General features: G+C 43.1%; 1 protein-coding gene across 8 annotated transcripts in view; it reads right to left on the bottom strand.

Annotated features, from left to right (window-relative positions):
* DLG2 (discs large MAGUK scaffold protein 2) overlaps positions 1–14314 on the bottom strand; it is a 5493568-nt gene that overhangs the window by 488217 nt on the left and 4991037 nt on the right. For all 8 annotated transcript variants that reach the window (XM_069639853.1, XM_069639851.1, XM_069639850.1 and 5 more), the window contains one exon: positions 1657–1732. In XM_069639853.1, the coding sequence (XP_069495954.1) occupies positions 1657–1732 (76 nt within the window). The remainder of the gene's footprint in view (positions 1–1656; positions 1733–14314) is intronic.

The raw sequence follows: 14314 nt of genomic DNA, 5'->3' as shown, positions 1-14314 counted from the left end.
CTACATGATAAAAGGCTGGACGTATCTACTCCCCGGATACTCAAACGTTCCCAATGCCAATATAATTTATTTGCTTCACCAAACTTGCTGAAACCAAGAGTATTCCTACATCCAAGTGAATCAGTGATGTTATAGAGTGAATCAGTGGTGAATCATTGGTGAATCAGTGGTGGATCATTGGTGAATCAGTAGTGAATCAGTGGTTTTATAAAGCAAGAGAAAAGAGGGCTCATCTGGGGAAACTGGTGCCCCTCGGTTGAGTTAATTCATAGCATCAATCTGTCTTTCAATATTAAAACCAGAATCTTCCTGCCCAGCTTCTTATACATAATATCCCAGAATAGAATTGTGCATTCTGCAATCCCAATAAGCTGCGACAACGAGGAGTGTACTCAAGAGTGATTGCGAGGTCCCCGATCAGTGCTCAAAATGTGTTCCCAGAGGATGACCGTGATTTCTCAAAGTGCCTCTTTGTCGTGCAGCATGCAGTGGGCACCATGTCCAGCAGTGTATGCGTAGCCTGATGAATGTCTTCCCAGATGTCAAGCATTTAAAGAAAAGGGGTCAAGGGAAACACTGCAGTCATTAGTTGGTTTGGACCAATAAGGACTCTATATTCCCACAGTGGGGTTTATAGCTGAAAGAACTCAATTGAAAGTGCAGCAGGTGCTTGAAGGTTGAGTTGGGATTGGCTGCTACGGTGTAGTCCTTTGATGTACATCTGCCAAGATGAGCATTCTATAATATCTCACTCTTGGATGCAGAGGATCATGGGTTCATTCTTGCTCACCTTGCTGAGGTGGTCAGCCAAGACAGAGCGGATGCCATTAGCACGCAAAAGTTGACTACAGAAATACTTGTTTGGAAATCTGGCATTAACACACACTACCATTTTGGCACACCCTGAACAATTTGTTTGAATGTCTGCCACATGTTTTGTTGGATGCCCTCTAATATGCCAGCCCAATGAAAGGACACCTATTGTTCCAGGGCTCTGTCTTCTGCTTGTTGAGAGGCTGCAGACGCAGGAACAATACATTTCTAACGGCCCAAGGAATGGTGAAATCCATGAGGATTTCATGTTGCCACTAAGGTGTTGGTTGGTTGTGCACATCTGGAAGCCTGCCTGGTTGCCACCACTCGGTAGGTTGAGGATCTTATTCTTAGCTTCGATTTCAGCAGCATATCTAGTGATTACACTTAGGGTTTGATTCATGGCATTTCTAGCACTGGTGTAAAGCGACTTTGCATTGCAAAAATACGCTTTGCACCACTATGTGAATCAGGGTGTTTATTGGAAGTGCCAAAGTCACTTTGCACCAGTGTAAAGTCACTTTGCACTGCACTAGAAATTCCATGAATCAGCCCTTAGCATTAGAAAAGAGACCCACATACTTTGGTTGAGACACTTCTGGCTGTCAAAGGGGGCAATTCTGCTGACAATCATAGGGTTGTGCGCTAGCAACATTCTGGAGAGTATGAAGCCTCCTGGTGCACTGAGGGAGTGGCACGAGACAGCACTCCTAGTTGAATTGTCCCTGTGCACGACCCTATTAGTGTCAGCGTGAGTAGTCATTTGGAAACTGTAAAGCCAGGCCATCCTCTTTGAGGAAAGAAGGTATTTTTTCTGTACGCCTATATTTTCTGCCAACTTACCCCTTTAGCATCGATCATTCCAGATTTTGAATTGAACTTCACTGTCTTCAACCGTGCCCGCTCCTTCCTTTCCACCCTATGGAAATCCAAGATGAAGAATACGTCATATGACCTTTTCAACCGGGATTCAACATAGAAAATACATAGAAGATCTTTTGTGATCAAAGAGCACAGTTCCTTCCTGTAAATAAATAAATTAATAAACAAACATATTCATTTGGTTTCATATAAACTGCATGTATACAGTCACCAAGGCCATGTGCGGGCATGCTGATGGCCAAACATTATTTGTTACTTCAAAAGTGCAACGATCTATTTTGCTGGAGGCCTCAGAGTGAGCCCAAGAGTGACACATTCTTATAAACCATAGGTATATAACTTGGAACTGTGAGGGGACACAAGCCCTTTGGTTATGTTGTATCCTGTAAGTAAACCAAAGGCCTCAGCCCTTAGTGCCATTTTATCACCAAACTGCTTGGTTGTAAGCATTGGAGATGGGCATTGAGGGAAACCCCCACGGGGTCTCAACCTCTCATTAAAAGTAGAGAAAGTAAAACGATGATTTCATTTTTCGGTGAAATGGATTTGGTGAGATCTCCATTAGGAGAAATATATTCAAAGAAATCACATACATCCGAGAATTGCCACAAAGCCACTTAGTTATGCTGGGTGCACCACACAAGTGGTCCCTCTCACACACTCTTACTCACAATTGGATACATTTGCACAATTTGTCAATTTGCACATATACCAGAAACAGCAAACATGTTATGACTGAATGCAGGCCACTGGATGCAATTTACATGTGCAATTTGGGTAATTGTGTGCATAACTGTGAAACGATAAAAAGTGGTGAATTCTGGCGTTCCTGCCTGAATTTCGGAAATACCTCTTTGCACTTTATAGGATCTGGCTGCAAGTTGTAAAGCGAATTGACAAAGGATGAACATGTATCTTATCATTATATATCGATACGATGTTTGAATATTGGCTGATATAGTGTGCTTACATTATTGTGAAATTTGGATATGAAAAGAAGTGTATTGCGATTGTGATGAAATGTTTAATTGTACATATGTATTTAAATTGTTTTATATTGATTGGATTTTATAATATGTGAAATGCTTGTTAGAACTAAACAGATTAAATAATGAATAAACAATTCGATATGCAGTACAGAAAAGAGGGAAAGAGAAGAAGACATGGTTAAAAACCATCGAAAGAAATTAAATGGAATGATGAACTGCCCAAAATGAGAGTCAGAAACAAAATATAGTAATTTTATAAGATAACACAAACTTCTCTACGCCACACAGTTTCTAAAAAACCTTGTAGACGGACGGTTGCAACCCCTGAGGATGGAAGTGGTCACGTCAAAAGGAGAGTGTGACTAGAATTTGAGTGGACAGCAGCCTTGCTGGAATAAAAACACAAGCTGTACAAATTCCAGTGCACGGGAAGAAGCAATTGTACAACAGTTTTAAAAAAAATACAGATGGCAAATGGCAACTAGTACTGTACACAAGAGCAACACCAGCGTGTACTGAGTTTCCATCAGACCCCAAGTGGCCCAGTGGAAGGGCACAACCAACATTGTCTTAGCTGTATAAGTAAATAATGAAGATTAAGGATGGACATGTAGGTGTCTCCATCATTAGATTGTGGGTTGCATGCCCACTTTTTGTAATTATTTAGAGTTTTCAAAGCAGAGACTATTTATTAAATAGATACATACATACTTTCTGAAAACAGTAGATATGAACCAGAATGCAATGCATAATTGTCCCCCTCGCTTTTCCCCAGTCGCTCTTGCAGTCCTTTGTGAATACTTTGCTGGCACTCCCACCCTTCCATTGTGCTTATATCTTGTTCCTAATCCTGGCCCCAGAACCATTTGTTTTCTATCAATCCCATTATTTAACACATCAATGCACAAAGGTCAGCACTGAAGTCCCCATATTGTATCTTGTCTCGGTGGGCAAGATCTTCACATACTATAATGCCTTCACTGTACCCTTCCCTTGAACTTGCTTTATCATAACTCTCAAACAAGCGCATATAGTATGGACATGTCCAGCAGTCAAATGAACCAACATATCCCACCACTGCCACCATTAGTGCCAAAGAAATAAACACTTGAACTGCTTTTGTTATCTACAGGCAAGCCAGCAGTCCTAATAATTCCATCTATATTTTGAGTTCTGTATGAAAATATCTCACAATATGCTTAGTTGGGTAGATTCGGGGTACATTGTATCTTAAAAGCAATATAATACGTCCTATTCTTAGCTGCTGCTAACGTTGTTTATATATTTCCCTGTCTGGACTGACTGATGTTTCAATGCTTGGGTGCGCAGGTGAGGGTAAAGCGTGAAACCGAGTGAGGGGAGGAATTAAGGTCTTAGGTGTGATCTAGAGTGGATTTGATACAAGAACAAGTCTAAAATGGAATGAAGGAGATAGGGATATCAACACATGCAATAAAAATGGGGTTCATTCCAAGTTTTGCAGAGCACTAAAAATGTGGCGGTGATTAAATTCTCATAACTTTTTTGGGATGGCAGCACATTACTGCTGTTTTTACCGCTTCACCAAATCCTGAGTTTGGTGTTGAAGTGCATACATCATACTGGCAGTAGATCCTCCACTTTAAAGCCAAAAAATGGCAAAATTACTGTGACGGAATTACCCCTCACTGTAATTCTGCCCAAAACCCCATGGAGTCCTATGGTCTCCAAAAATGGGGACTGACACTGCACTACCAGCGCTTGGAATAATTCCTATGGGAAACACATGGGACCAATGACAGTAATAGTGACTGATTATGGCAGTAATTTACCAGAATTACCACTGAGTTAATGTCAAACTTGGAATGAGAGCCAAGGTGTCCCTGCTATTATTACACCATGATTGCTGTTCAGTAGTGTTGTCTACTGCAGCACAAAACTCACCACATGCACAGGTTACTGTAAAAAGAAAGATTTAAAGTAAAGCCGTTTCCATGTTCTGAGATTTCCATGATGCTATACTTATACCAGTGTGTACTTTGTGCACCAGCAGGTGTACTTTCGCCAGAATCACTTTCCAAAGAGAGATGCATTTTTGTACTTTCGATTACAAACGGAGCACAGCTATGTTGTTCATTGTCTCTTTATATATAAATCACACATTCAAGGTTGGCCCCACTACTTTAAATCCAGATTGTAGACTGAAATAGAACGACGCAGCTAAACTACTCCTATAATGATATTTTGCACTTACCATCCTAATGTATTCAGAGTCTCAACAGTAACTATGGTAACGTGCATTCTCTTTGCTTCAAGTGGATTACAAGTAAAGGACCCGTTCTGTGCTCGAGTGAGCCTTTGTGTTGTGTATTATTGATCCAGGCTGATCCCTGTGTTCATCAAGTAGCCAAGGCTTGCCCATGGTTAGACTGGTCCAGACACGGGGAAAGGCCGTGGCTAGTCAGCCGGTTGCTCGAAGTTCACTTGAGAGCATTTGTGCCCTGTTGAACACGCTGTTTCACACTCTTTGTTCAGGGAGCCTTTCTTACTGGTTATGGCCCAAAATGTCGCCCTCACAATTGCGACCGCCGAAATGCCTGACTTTCTTTTTTAACCCCCCTTTTACACCACATATATATGTGGGGGGTATGGGACATTATAGTAATGTTGGGGGGGGGGTTGCGGGGATCTCCCCGCATATCTATTTGGTGTAAAAGGGGTTTAATACAATTTAAAAAAAAAGAAAAGTCAGCATTTTCGGCCATCGCAATTGTGTGTGGTTGCAGTGATTACGTACATCCTTTCATACGTTCCTAATATCTAGTATATAAAAGTGTGCACACTGCAACACGATGGTAATTTGACTATCATAGTTTTAATTAATCATCTCTATGAGCGAATAGGCAGCCCTTAATAGAATAAGGCACAAACATATAAATGGGAGATTTACAACCTACCCTGAGAACCACTGAACACATTTTAGCCAACTGGTAAATTACCTACGACTCTTGGTGATCTACACATCGTTCAACCAAAAATGATTGCACTTTTCATTAACATCTGGGAGGTGAAGAGCAGTCAGTCAGGTTGAATCTGATGTTATAAGCCAGTGTACCGAGCAAGCGGTTGGTTTCCGGTCAAGCTCTTCCTGCTGCCACAACCATCTCCCCACCCATCTCCATCCATCAGCCACCAGTCGCCATCACAGTAAAATAGAAACATGCATTTGACCTGCTTTCGTGGACTGTTATTGAATTGGAAAAGGGTTTTTTCATAGGGTCGGCCTGCCGCCGAGGGGCATATCGCCTTTAGCACCTGTGTATTTTTCTATGTTGTTGCTAAAGGTTTGATTTATTTTATGTAAAAAAACAAAAGAAACCTACTCCGCTGCGTGGACTGGCGCCGCTCTGTTGTTTCCCCAAGTTCATTTTCAGTGTTGATGACCGTGACCTCATCAACAATGAAACGGACTTGGGAAATCATGGTGCAGCGCTGGGCCGCACAGAGAGGTACATTTTTTTAAATAAATTACTCTCTTAGCACCCGCGTACGGTGGGAGGGGAGCAAAGGAGGCAAGGAAAAGTGAAGGGGTAGCTGGCTAGCATCACTCGGTTTGCTCAGAAAGCAAGCTTGTACCATACAATCCAGCCAATGTTCCAAGCATCCTGATAGGCCAGTGCCCCTTCCAGGGTGCTAATGGGTGATGAGGGCTCGTTGCAATCTTTAAAGGCCCACTGACCAAATTAATGGTCTCGGCTGATTCATTTAGGCATTGGACCTTTACAACCCAGTCGACCTCGCGGCAGAAGTCATTACTGCCAAATTAGGATCATTAATATTTGCATGGAGTATGAGTTCCATCTGAAATCGTGTTCTGTAGGCAGGAACGGGGATGGATTCATCTAACCATCCATCCGCTGTGCATAAACCTCTCTACTGCATGCATGCAGTGGGAAACTCTTCTGTGGTGTGCAACGCACTATGCTGTGGGGCGTGAGGAGTTTTTACTAAATGTTCTCATAGACTATCGCTCATGATGGGACTATAGTTAAATGATTGCAGCATATACAAAATAAGAGTTGAGCGTTACACCTCTCCTGGTGGTAAATAGAATGAATGTACGTCCCAACATTGTTACCTCTTCAAATGTCCACCATGACTTCTTTATATATCCTACCTGGACAGTACACTCTTTCCTTGAAGTGAAGCTATGTTACAGAGCTATGAACATAACATTCCTGATATCTTGAGCTAGAATGATGTCGAGGACTCATGGGATATTACTTTCAACAGGTTGAACATAGACAATGTCTGTAGACACAAATAGATTATCAGGCACACTTCGACAACAGACGGTCTTTATTCAAGGTAAGATGAAGTGTATCTCCTGATACAGAATTCTATTCACCATTACAGTTGATTTTAGACTCTGAAAACCGTAGTAATTCCCTGCTCACCACATAGATTGAGGCCATATCTTATCATATCAGATTATATCATACCGTGAAGGTTCCCAAATGAAATATAGTATGACCCTTTGCTCCTGAAGAAGGGACACCAGTCCAGAAAAACGTAGTGCTGATATCTTTTGAATTGTATTTGTTATATAAACGTTGATGACTAGAGTGTGATGAATATGTACATTTCAGATGTCATAACTATCATTAAACAATATGGTGTATATCAAAGTGTGATTGAATTCATTTCCATAACAATTGAGACTAATACTTAAAATGATTGCTTGTTACACAATACCACTTGGTTTGCAAGGGACGCGATTGTTCCACAGACTGTGGACACCGGTTTTCTGTACCAGGTGTAAAACCTCCCTTAGTTGTGTTAATTGTCCAAAGCAAAATCTGAACATAGTATTGCTTTGCTACCTTAACGGATGGTAATGGACATGCTCCCAAATTCCAGGGCCAGCATCCTTCAGAGGACAAATGGTAGTATCTCGGTTTGGGAGGCATTCATTTTTAGTCAATTTCTGTCCATTTAGCCAGTGAATCCTGGCCTATCCAGAGAGAATTTGGAGTTCATGATGTTACAAATCTCCATATAGATGAAAAATTAACTGGTATCATTAGCTTCTATTTCAAAAGAATAAAAGCGCTTGGCAAATTGCTGGAGATCGTCACCCCCTTGTGAATACTGCAAGTCATTGCCATAGTTGATGACTGAAAGGTCCCCAATGCTGTCAATTGAGTAGATCTGCTCATCAGAAAATACATACGGGAGTTGACCAAGGATGATGGTGTGGTTGCTGGTGTCAAATACGTCATGCAGACCTACTATTACCAGCACTTCAAAATGACTATCCACCAGCCCCTTGATGTCATCCAATATCAACACTACTATCGGCTCTGGAGTGGCCTGTGCAAAACTCATCCTGTTTGCTATTCAGGTTTCCAGTAGATTCAAAGTGTTCCCAGAATTGAGAAGAAGCTACTGACTAGAAAGGTTTCCTGAAAATGTCCATCTGAAATGGAGCAGAAATGCAGCAGACGTTTGCCGGGTCCGACTAACAACTACACTTGTTATTTCATAAGGAATAGAATTTAAACATGTTTTAGTCAATAGGAATATTCTCTGTTTCAACAGATTTGTGTACATATAGTGGGATGGGGATTTCAGTCAAAGAAGGTAAGACTTTGGCTATTTTAGCTGGGCATGGATTTATGTGGAAGCCTGACACTTTGGCTATTTTAGCTGGGCATGGGTGTATGGGGGAAGCTTGAGATGTTTGTTTTGGCTAAGAGTACTTCAAATTGATGGCCGGTCCAAAGCATTAAAGCTTCTTATTTCATAGGGATCAAAGTTTCATCCCAACATTGGATCATTTGGTCTCTGATTCCATGTTGATGTTGAGTTCTCTGCTCTAAAACAACATGTATTGTCACTGTAGAGCTGAATAGAGGGTGTTACTTCAGAGTCAAGACATTGTTAGGGTTCTGAGTTTGTGAAGTTTTCCTTAGTGCCTTTTTTTAGGTGAGACAATTTCTTTCTACATGGAGGAAGAAAACATATAATTATGTTCTCCCAAATTTCACTCTCTAACATGAGGCTTCTGACAGGTTCTGACAGCGCCCACATTTAGCAATTTTGGGGATTGTGTCTTTTTTACTACCTAAATGTGGTTGGCAAGATTCTGAAAAATATCTACTCCATCTTAATCAGTAACTCGTACCAATGTATACTCTTTTAGAAACTGTACATGTTTTAAATTGATTTTGCACTTAATTTACCTCTCTCGTCCGCCCCCTTCTGCAATTCCCTTCCTCCCCCTGACCCTTTTCTATTTTAGCACTTTAATGTTCCAAATCAGCTCACGGCCTAGTAAGAACGTTTTTGTTTGCTTCATAACTTTCTCCCCTTCCTTCACCTCCCCCTCTCCCCTGCTTTCATGCAGTAGCACTTGCACGTTCCAAATGTTTCACAACCCTTTGAGAACATTTTTGTTTTTGTTTTACATTTCTTCGCCCCCTACCCTCTTGGACCCTTGTCTTGATGCGTCTGGAAACACAATTCTTGCTGTATAGTGCGCATTACAAATAACCAATAAATAAATAAATAAATGACAATTTCAATGTTTCTGAGATTTTAGCTCATTGGTCACAGTATCTCCTGGTGGGATTGGGCTCTAGATTGATTCATTTCAGTTTTTTAAGGAAAGAGCTGGTCACACACAGGACAGAATCAGGCCTATTGATTTACGATGGGCTCAAAAGTATACCCAAGTGATGAACTTGGAACAAAAGGAATCAATCAATACCTGGATACCAAACTTGAACATTTTGAATCAGTGTGATCTTTATTATATCACTTCTATACTCTTCTTGGACCCGCAGTTTGGTCGCAGCGCCGAAATGCAATGATGCTGGGCTTCTTTGAGTACTTCTGTGGGTCTCCTCTGAGACTTCAGGTGTCTGAACTAACACATTTTTCTTTCCCTGATGACTGGAGAGGCGGGTGTCCCACAGCTGGCAAGGACTGCTCTTCAGGGCTTGTGGCACTTGGTTTCTGACTGGCAAAACAGACACACAACTCTAACAATGGTGCATAATATCCTAGTGTGCATCTGTCCAGCAATAGACAGTCCTGTCCTCACAGGAACTCTTGGCAAGGAAGGCAGCTCTTCAGCTACCACGAGGTCTTGCCCCTAAAAATGACAAAATAATTAGGCCCACTGCCTTTTGTTTGTCAGGAAAATACAAAAGCGACAGTCCAAACGCCGCAATCAGCCTCATGGGAGCCTAGTGCCAGGTGGATTAAGTGCATCATCTGTCAATGACCTGTGTGGACCCAGCTGGCGGTTGGTGGGGGCTTCACTTTTCCTGAACTTCATGGTCCTTCTGGGATTGTCGCTACTTTTTTTGGGATCCTGAAGCCAATGAGGAGAGAGTTGCGAGGGTGAGAGGGCTGCTCTGAGCTGGCAAAATCAGTAGAATGGCTAGTGCCACCGGCCAGCACCTTCAGCTGAAAACTAAATCTACTATTGGCCTTAGTAATACTGGAGAAGAGGTAGTCATTAATGTGATGGAGCTACTCTCAACATGGCTGGTGGTGATTATCTCATCCCCTAATGTTAAATACTATAATGCGAGTGATCTCCGAGCAGGCACGCATCCTTGGCTTCTAGTTTGATCCCACAGAAGAGGAATATCGATTACATACATCAGTAACAGCATATGCACTGGTGGATGTTAAGACATGCATAGCAGTTTACAGCTGTGATACACACACAACTCTAGCCATTGCAATGGTAATAGCAGAAGAATTCAAACATCACAATTAAGTGTCCTGCTTAGAACACAAAGCATTCACCTTTATCTCCTACCGAATGACTAAGGGATCAGTGCATGATTTGCTTCAAAGAGAAGCGGCTATGCAAAGTGCTACATGTTAGCAGGCGTGGACTGAGCTATAAGGAACTCTGGAGATTTCCTGGTAGGCCTCAGCACCCTGGGCCTCTGTGGAGTGGTACCCTATTTTATTTCCAAATGTTCTCATGGGCAAAGGGTCGGGCTTGCTGGAAATGTGTGATATCGGGCCACTTTGAAAATAATTTCCAGGGCCTATTTTGGTTCCCAGTCCACCCTTGCATATTAGTAGGTTAGCCTAGAGCTGACTGGTACTAAACTGTCATTTTACATTTCTTCTGCAACTCTACCACGAAGTTATTGCCTTCATTTCAAGATGCCATTCCGTTCTTCTGCTTGGTCGCATCACTCACTGCCCGTTTGCTTGCAAATAATTGTATTTGACATATGACTGAGTATTTACCCTTCTTAGCAACATTTCTCTGCACCCTTTGCTGACTGGAGGATTTCTAACCGTGACTGATTTCTGTCTCGGATGTGATGAGAGATAACCAGAGACACCCACAAAATGTCGAGAGGCAATGCCCAGATTGCTGAGCCCAGCAACCTGAATTTTCTTTACCTGCACACAGGAAACACTTGCAAGTCCCTGCTCCCATTAACGGTGTGGGTCCGAGAACGGCGGCTCAAGACCCGACCTGCACAGGTGACCATCCCTTGTAGTAAATCACTCCAAGGCGTAGTCCTCTTCCGCAAACAGGTTTGCTGGTTTTTTTCTCTAGCCCGCCATATCAGGAGCCCTCATTTCTGTTCGTTTGCATTTTAGCAAGTACCTTAACTCCTTAACTGCTAGGCTATTATGCATGTCTATGTAAATAGGACGAGCATACTTGCTGGATGACACATGCAGTGGCTGCAGTGCATGACCACTGCACTCAGGTGCACAGCTAAAGTGAGTCTGGAAAATGGCTAGGAATGCAAGTGCGATGAGGGACACGTTTTAAGTGTTTCTCCGCTCAATCCATGTCCTGTTGGTCTTACGTAATCACAGGGCTGTGGGGCCACTATTGATTAAATGACACTTCTCTACAAGGAATGGGTCTTCCCTAGCACCTCGGTAACCCACGCTACCTGAGTCTGGGTGATCTGCTCCCCACTGTTTGCTTGCCTGGTTGCCTTTAGTTGCCTTCCTGCCAAATCGCCCACCCTCTGTCTTCCCTGTTAGATCCCCGTTACTTTGTATCTCTGCTTCCCTCACCAGGTTCTTCCCCAATGAATGTAAAGCGATCCGCTGCTTCCGGAAGGTAAGCTCGCACTCGGTAAATACTCTGATAATGATAATAATGATAACGCTTGGATGACTCTGGTGAACATAGACTTTTTTCTGGTTAATCACCTTTCTGAGGCCAGCTAATTAGTGCCAGTAAAGTGGTTGAGTGAGTTAAAGGCTCATCTCATATATGTGTGTGTGACCCGCAGTCACAGGTTTGAACCCAAGTGGGGCAGACTCAGCACTTCGTGCCTGTGAGCTCAATCAATTGAGTACATTGAGTCACGATCACATCAATTAATACACCTCTTAGGAAGAGCAGTATTCAGCTTGAAGTGCTATATATAAATGTGGTATTACGATAATCTGAGGGTGAGAAAAGAGTAAACATTTGCTCTTGTTCCTCCCACTCTTTTCCATATTACATACACAACCTTTAGCTCAGAAGCTCTTCTTTTAGTGCTGTATTACTCGGCATCAAAACGACTTCCCATCATATCTGCATGGTCAGGTAAGTGCACCTTGCTACTCACAGATATGGCCACCTCCACCATCAGTCTGCTCTACAGCAGCAGGAACAGCGGTGTGGGGAGGAGGGGTTATAAACTCTTCTCCAGTTTGCTTGTAGTCTATTCAAAACGAATTTTAGTCCCTGAATTCATCCTTACTGCCACTGGCTAGAAAGGACGACTTGGATTTCAATTGTCATTTCAACCACCTTCGTCCATGAATCAAGCACATGAAATCTGCCAAAAACGTGCCTAAAATGGCTGCTTTTACACTTCCATCTGCCTTCCTATCACCTTTAAGAAGGGCTGTTTTGATCCTGAAACCATCCTGATTGCTTATTGTGTGCAGAAAAGGCCTGCTTATGTCCATCACACTTTTGTCACCTGGATATCATGAAGAGACTTATCTGGTGAGAAGAGGATCTGTCACTTGCTGAATACATGTAATGTGACTACCTACCCACGCAGCACTTGGTCACAGTTCTGACCTTGTGTCATTAAAGTAATGCCTTTTGCACCCATTTTAATAGACATCACATTTTATATAGCGATTTTCACCTAAACTAAAATGTGGCTTTGAAGGAGGCCTAGCTTTACCTTACCCCCGGGACCAACCGCGTACTTGCCTGCCATTGTCAGGTTAACCCCCAGCTAACATAGACTGCCATCACTGTGGCCCCAAGCTGACTTGCCTTAGTGCTACTACTCTTAAACAGTTTTGGTTAATACTTTAAATAATAAATCATATTCCTACTCATCAAAACCATCTTCTCGAGTAAAAACCCTACAACCATTTCTCATATCAGTTCCAATATGGGCATACCCCTCTGCTGAATAAACCAAACACACTGCTCCACATAATCAGCAGCGATAGTCTCAGTCAGGGACCCATTCTCCAAATCTTTCGGAGGTACAAAAGTACAACATGTGCTCCCTATTTTCTGGGAGACACCTCCTTCCATAGCTGTTAGGAGGTCTAGGATGTACCCATTTTGTAAGGTTTTAAGCCCTCCTTGATGCCAATGAAAGCTGATTCAAATTTATTGACAAACAGTACATTTTTTTACAGGTCACCTGGAGCCACTTGGCATTTGCTGCGGCTTGGACACCAGGTGCCAGGGGGGACGAGAGAAAGCTTTTGATGCAATATCCCCTTCTTTCCGTGGTCAGACAGAGTCATTGATATGTCTACATGTGGTGATACAGGGGACACAGGGGACAAAAGGGGCACAGGTGTGGCTTTGCGCAATGGGCAGGCCAGGATCAGGTGTTCATAAGGAATTATAATAACAGGTCCATGTAACGTGGTGAAACTGCACACACCTCACTAGGCTGGAGGCAACTGCCTGTAGGCAGACAATCCGCTAGTCCAAACATTTCGAGAAGAGCAGCTGTACCTCCGGCCATGTCGGTGATGTGAAGCATGTGGATGCATTTCCCATTTGTGCCGGCCCTTAAAACACAGATATAAATGGGTGTCTGTATCTTAACAGGTTTTTCTGGCTCATTGAGTCCTGCTTCTTGGGATCCGGAGGATCTTCCTGGAGTGCTTGGCCAGCTTAAAAGCAGCACACGCAATCTGGTGTTCCTCTCCCTGGTGATTCGGTTTCCCTCAGCAACTCTATGGAAGGGCAACCAGCTCCGAGAGAATGTCCAGGTGGCTTACTTTGGAGTTGATTGGTCCCACCAACTCAAGGGAAGAAGTCGTCCTTGCAGGGGCTTCAGGAGTTGCATCAGGCGCCCTCTTCAAGTTCTTCTTCGGTTCCTTCGTTCAGTGGTCAACTCTGCCTTCCCAGCCAAAAGCCTTGCCTTTTATTCAGTTCTCTCCCATTCATTCCAGCCTAGCTGTCAGTGACCCAGCAGGGTGGCTGTCCTTGCCGGACACTCAGCCGACCAATCACTACAGAGTGCATTTGGGTCTCCTAGGAGACTAAGCATAGGGAGATTTGGGCACCTCCCTCACATCCTGCCCACCCCAGACACCCTGGAGCCAGAGGCGGGCTTCACTCATGAATCCCACCAAAGGCAAAGTGAACAAACGGACCAAACTGG

The sequence above is a fragment of the Ambystoma mexicanum genome, chromosome 7q, assembly GCF_040938575.1.
Source record: "Ambystoma mexicanum isolate Mex_15411 chromosome 7q, UKY_AmexF1_1, whole genome shotgun sequence".
NCBI classification, from domain to species: Eukaryota; Metazoa; Chordata; class Amphibia; order Caudata; family Ambystomatidae; genus Ambystoma; species Ambystoma mexicanum.
This window is presented reverse-complemented; position numbering and strand designations above follow the sequence as displayed.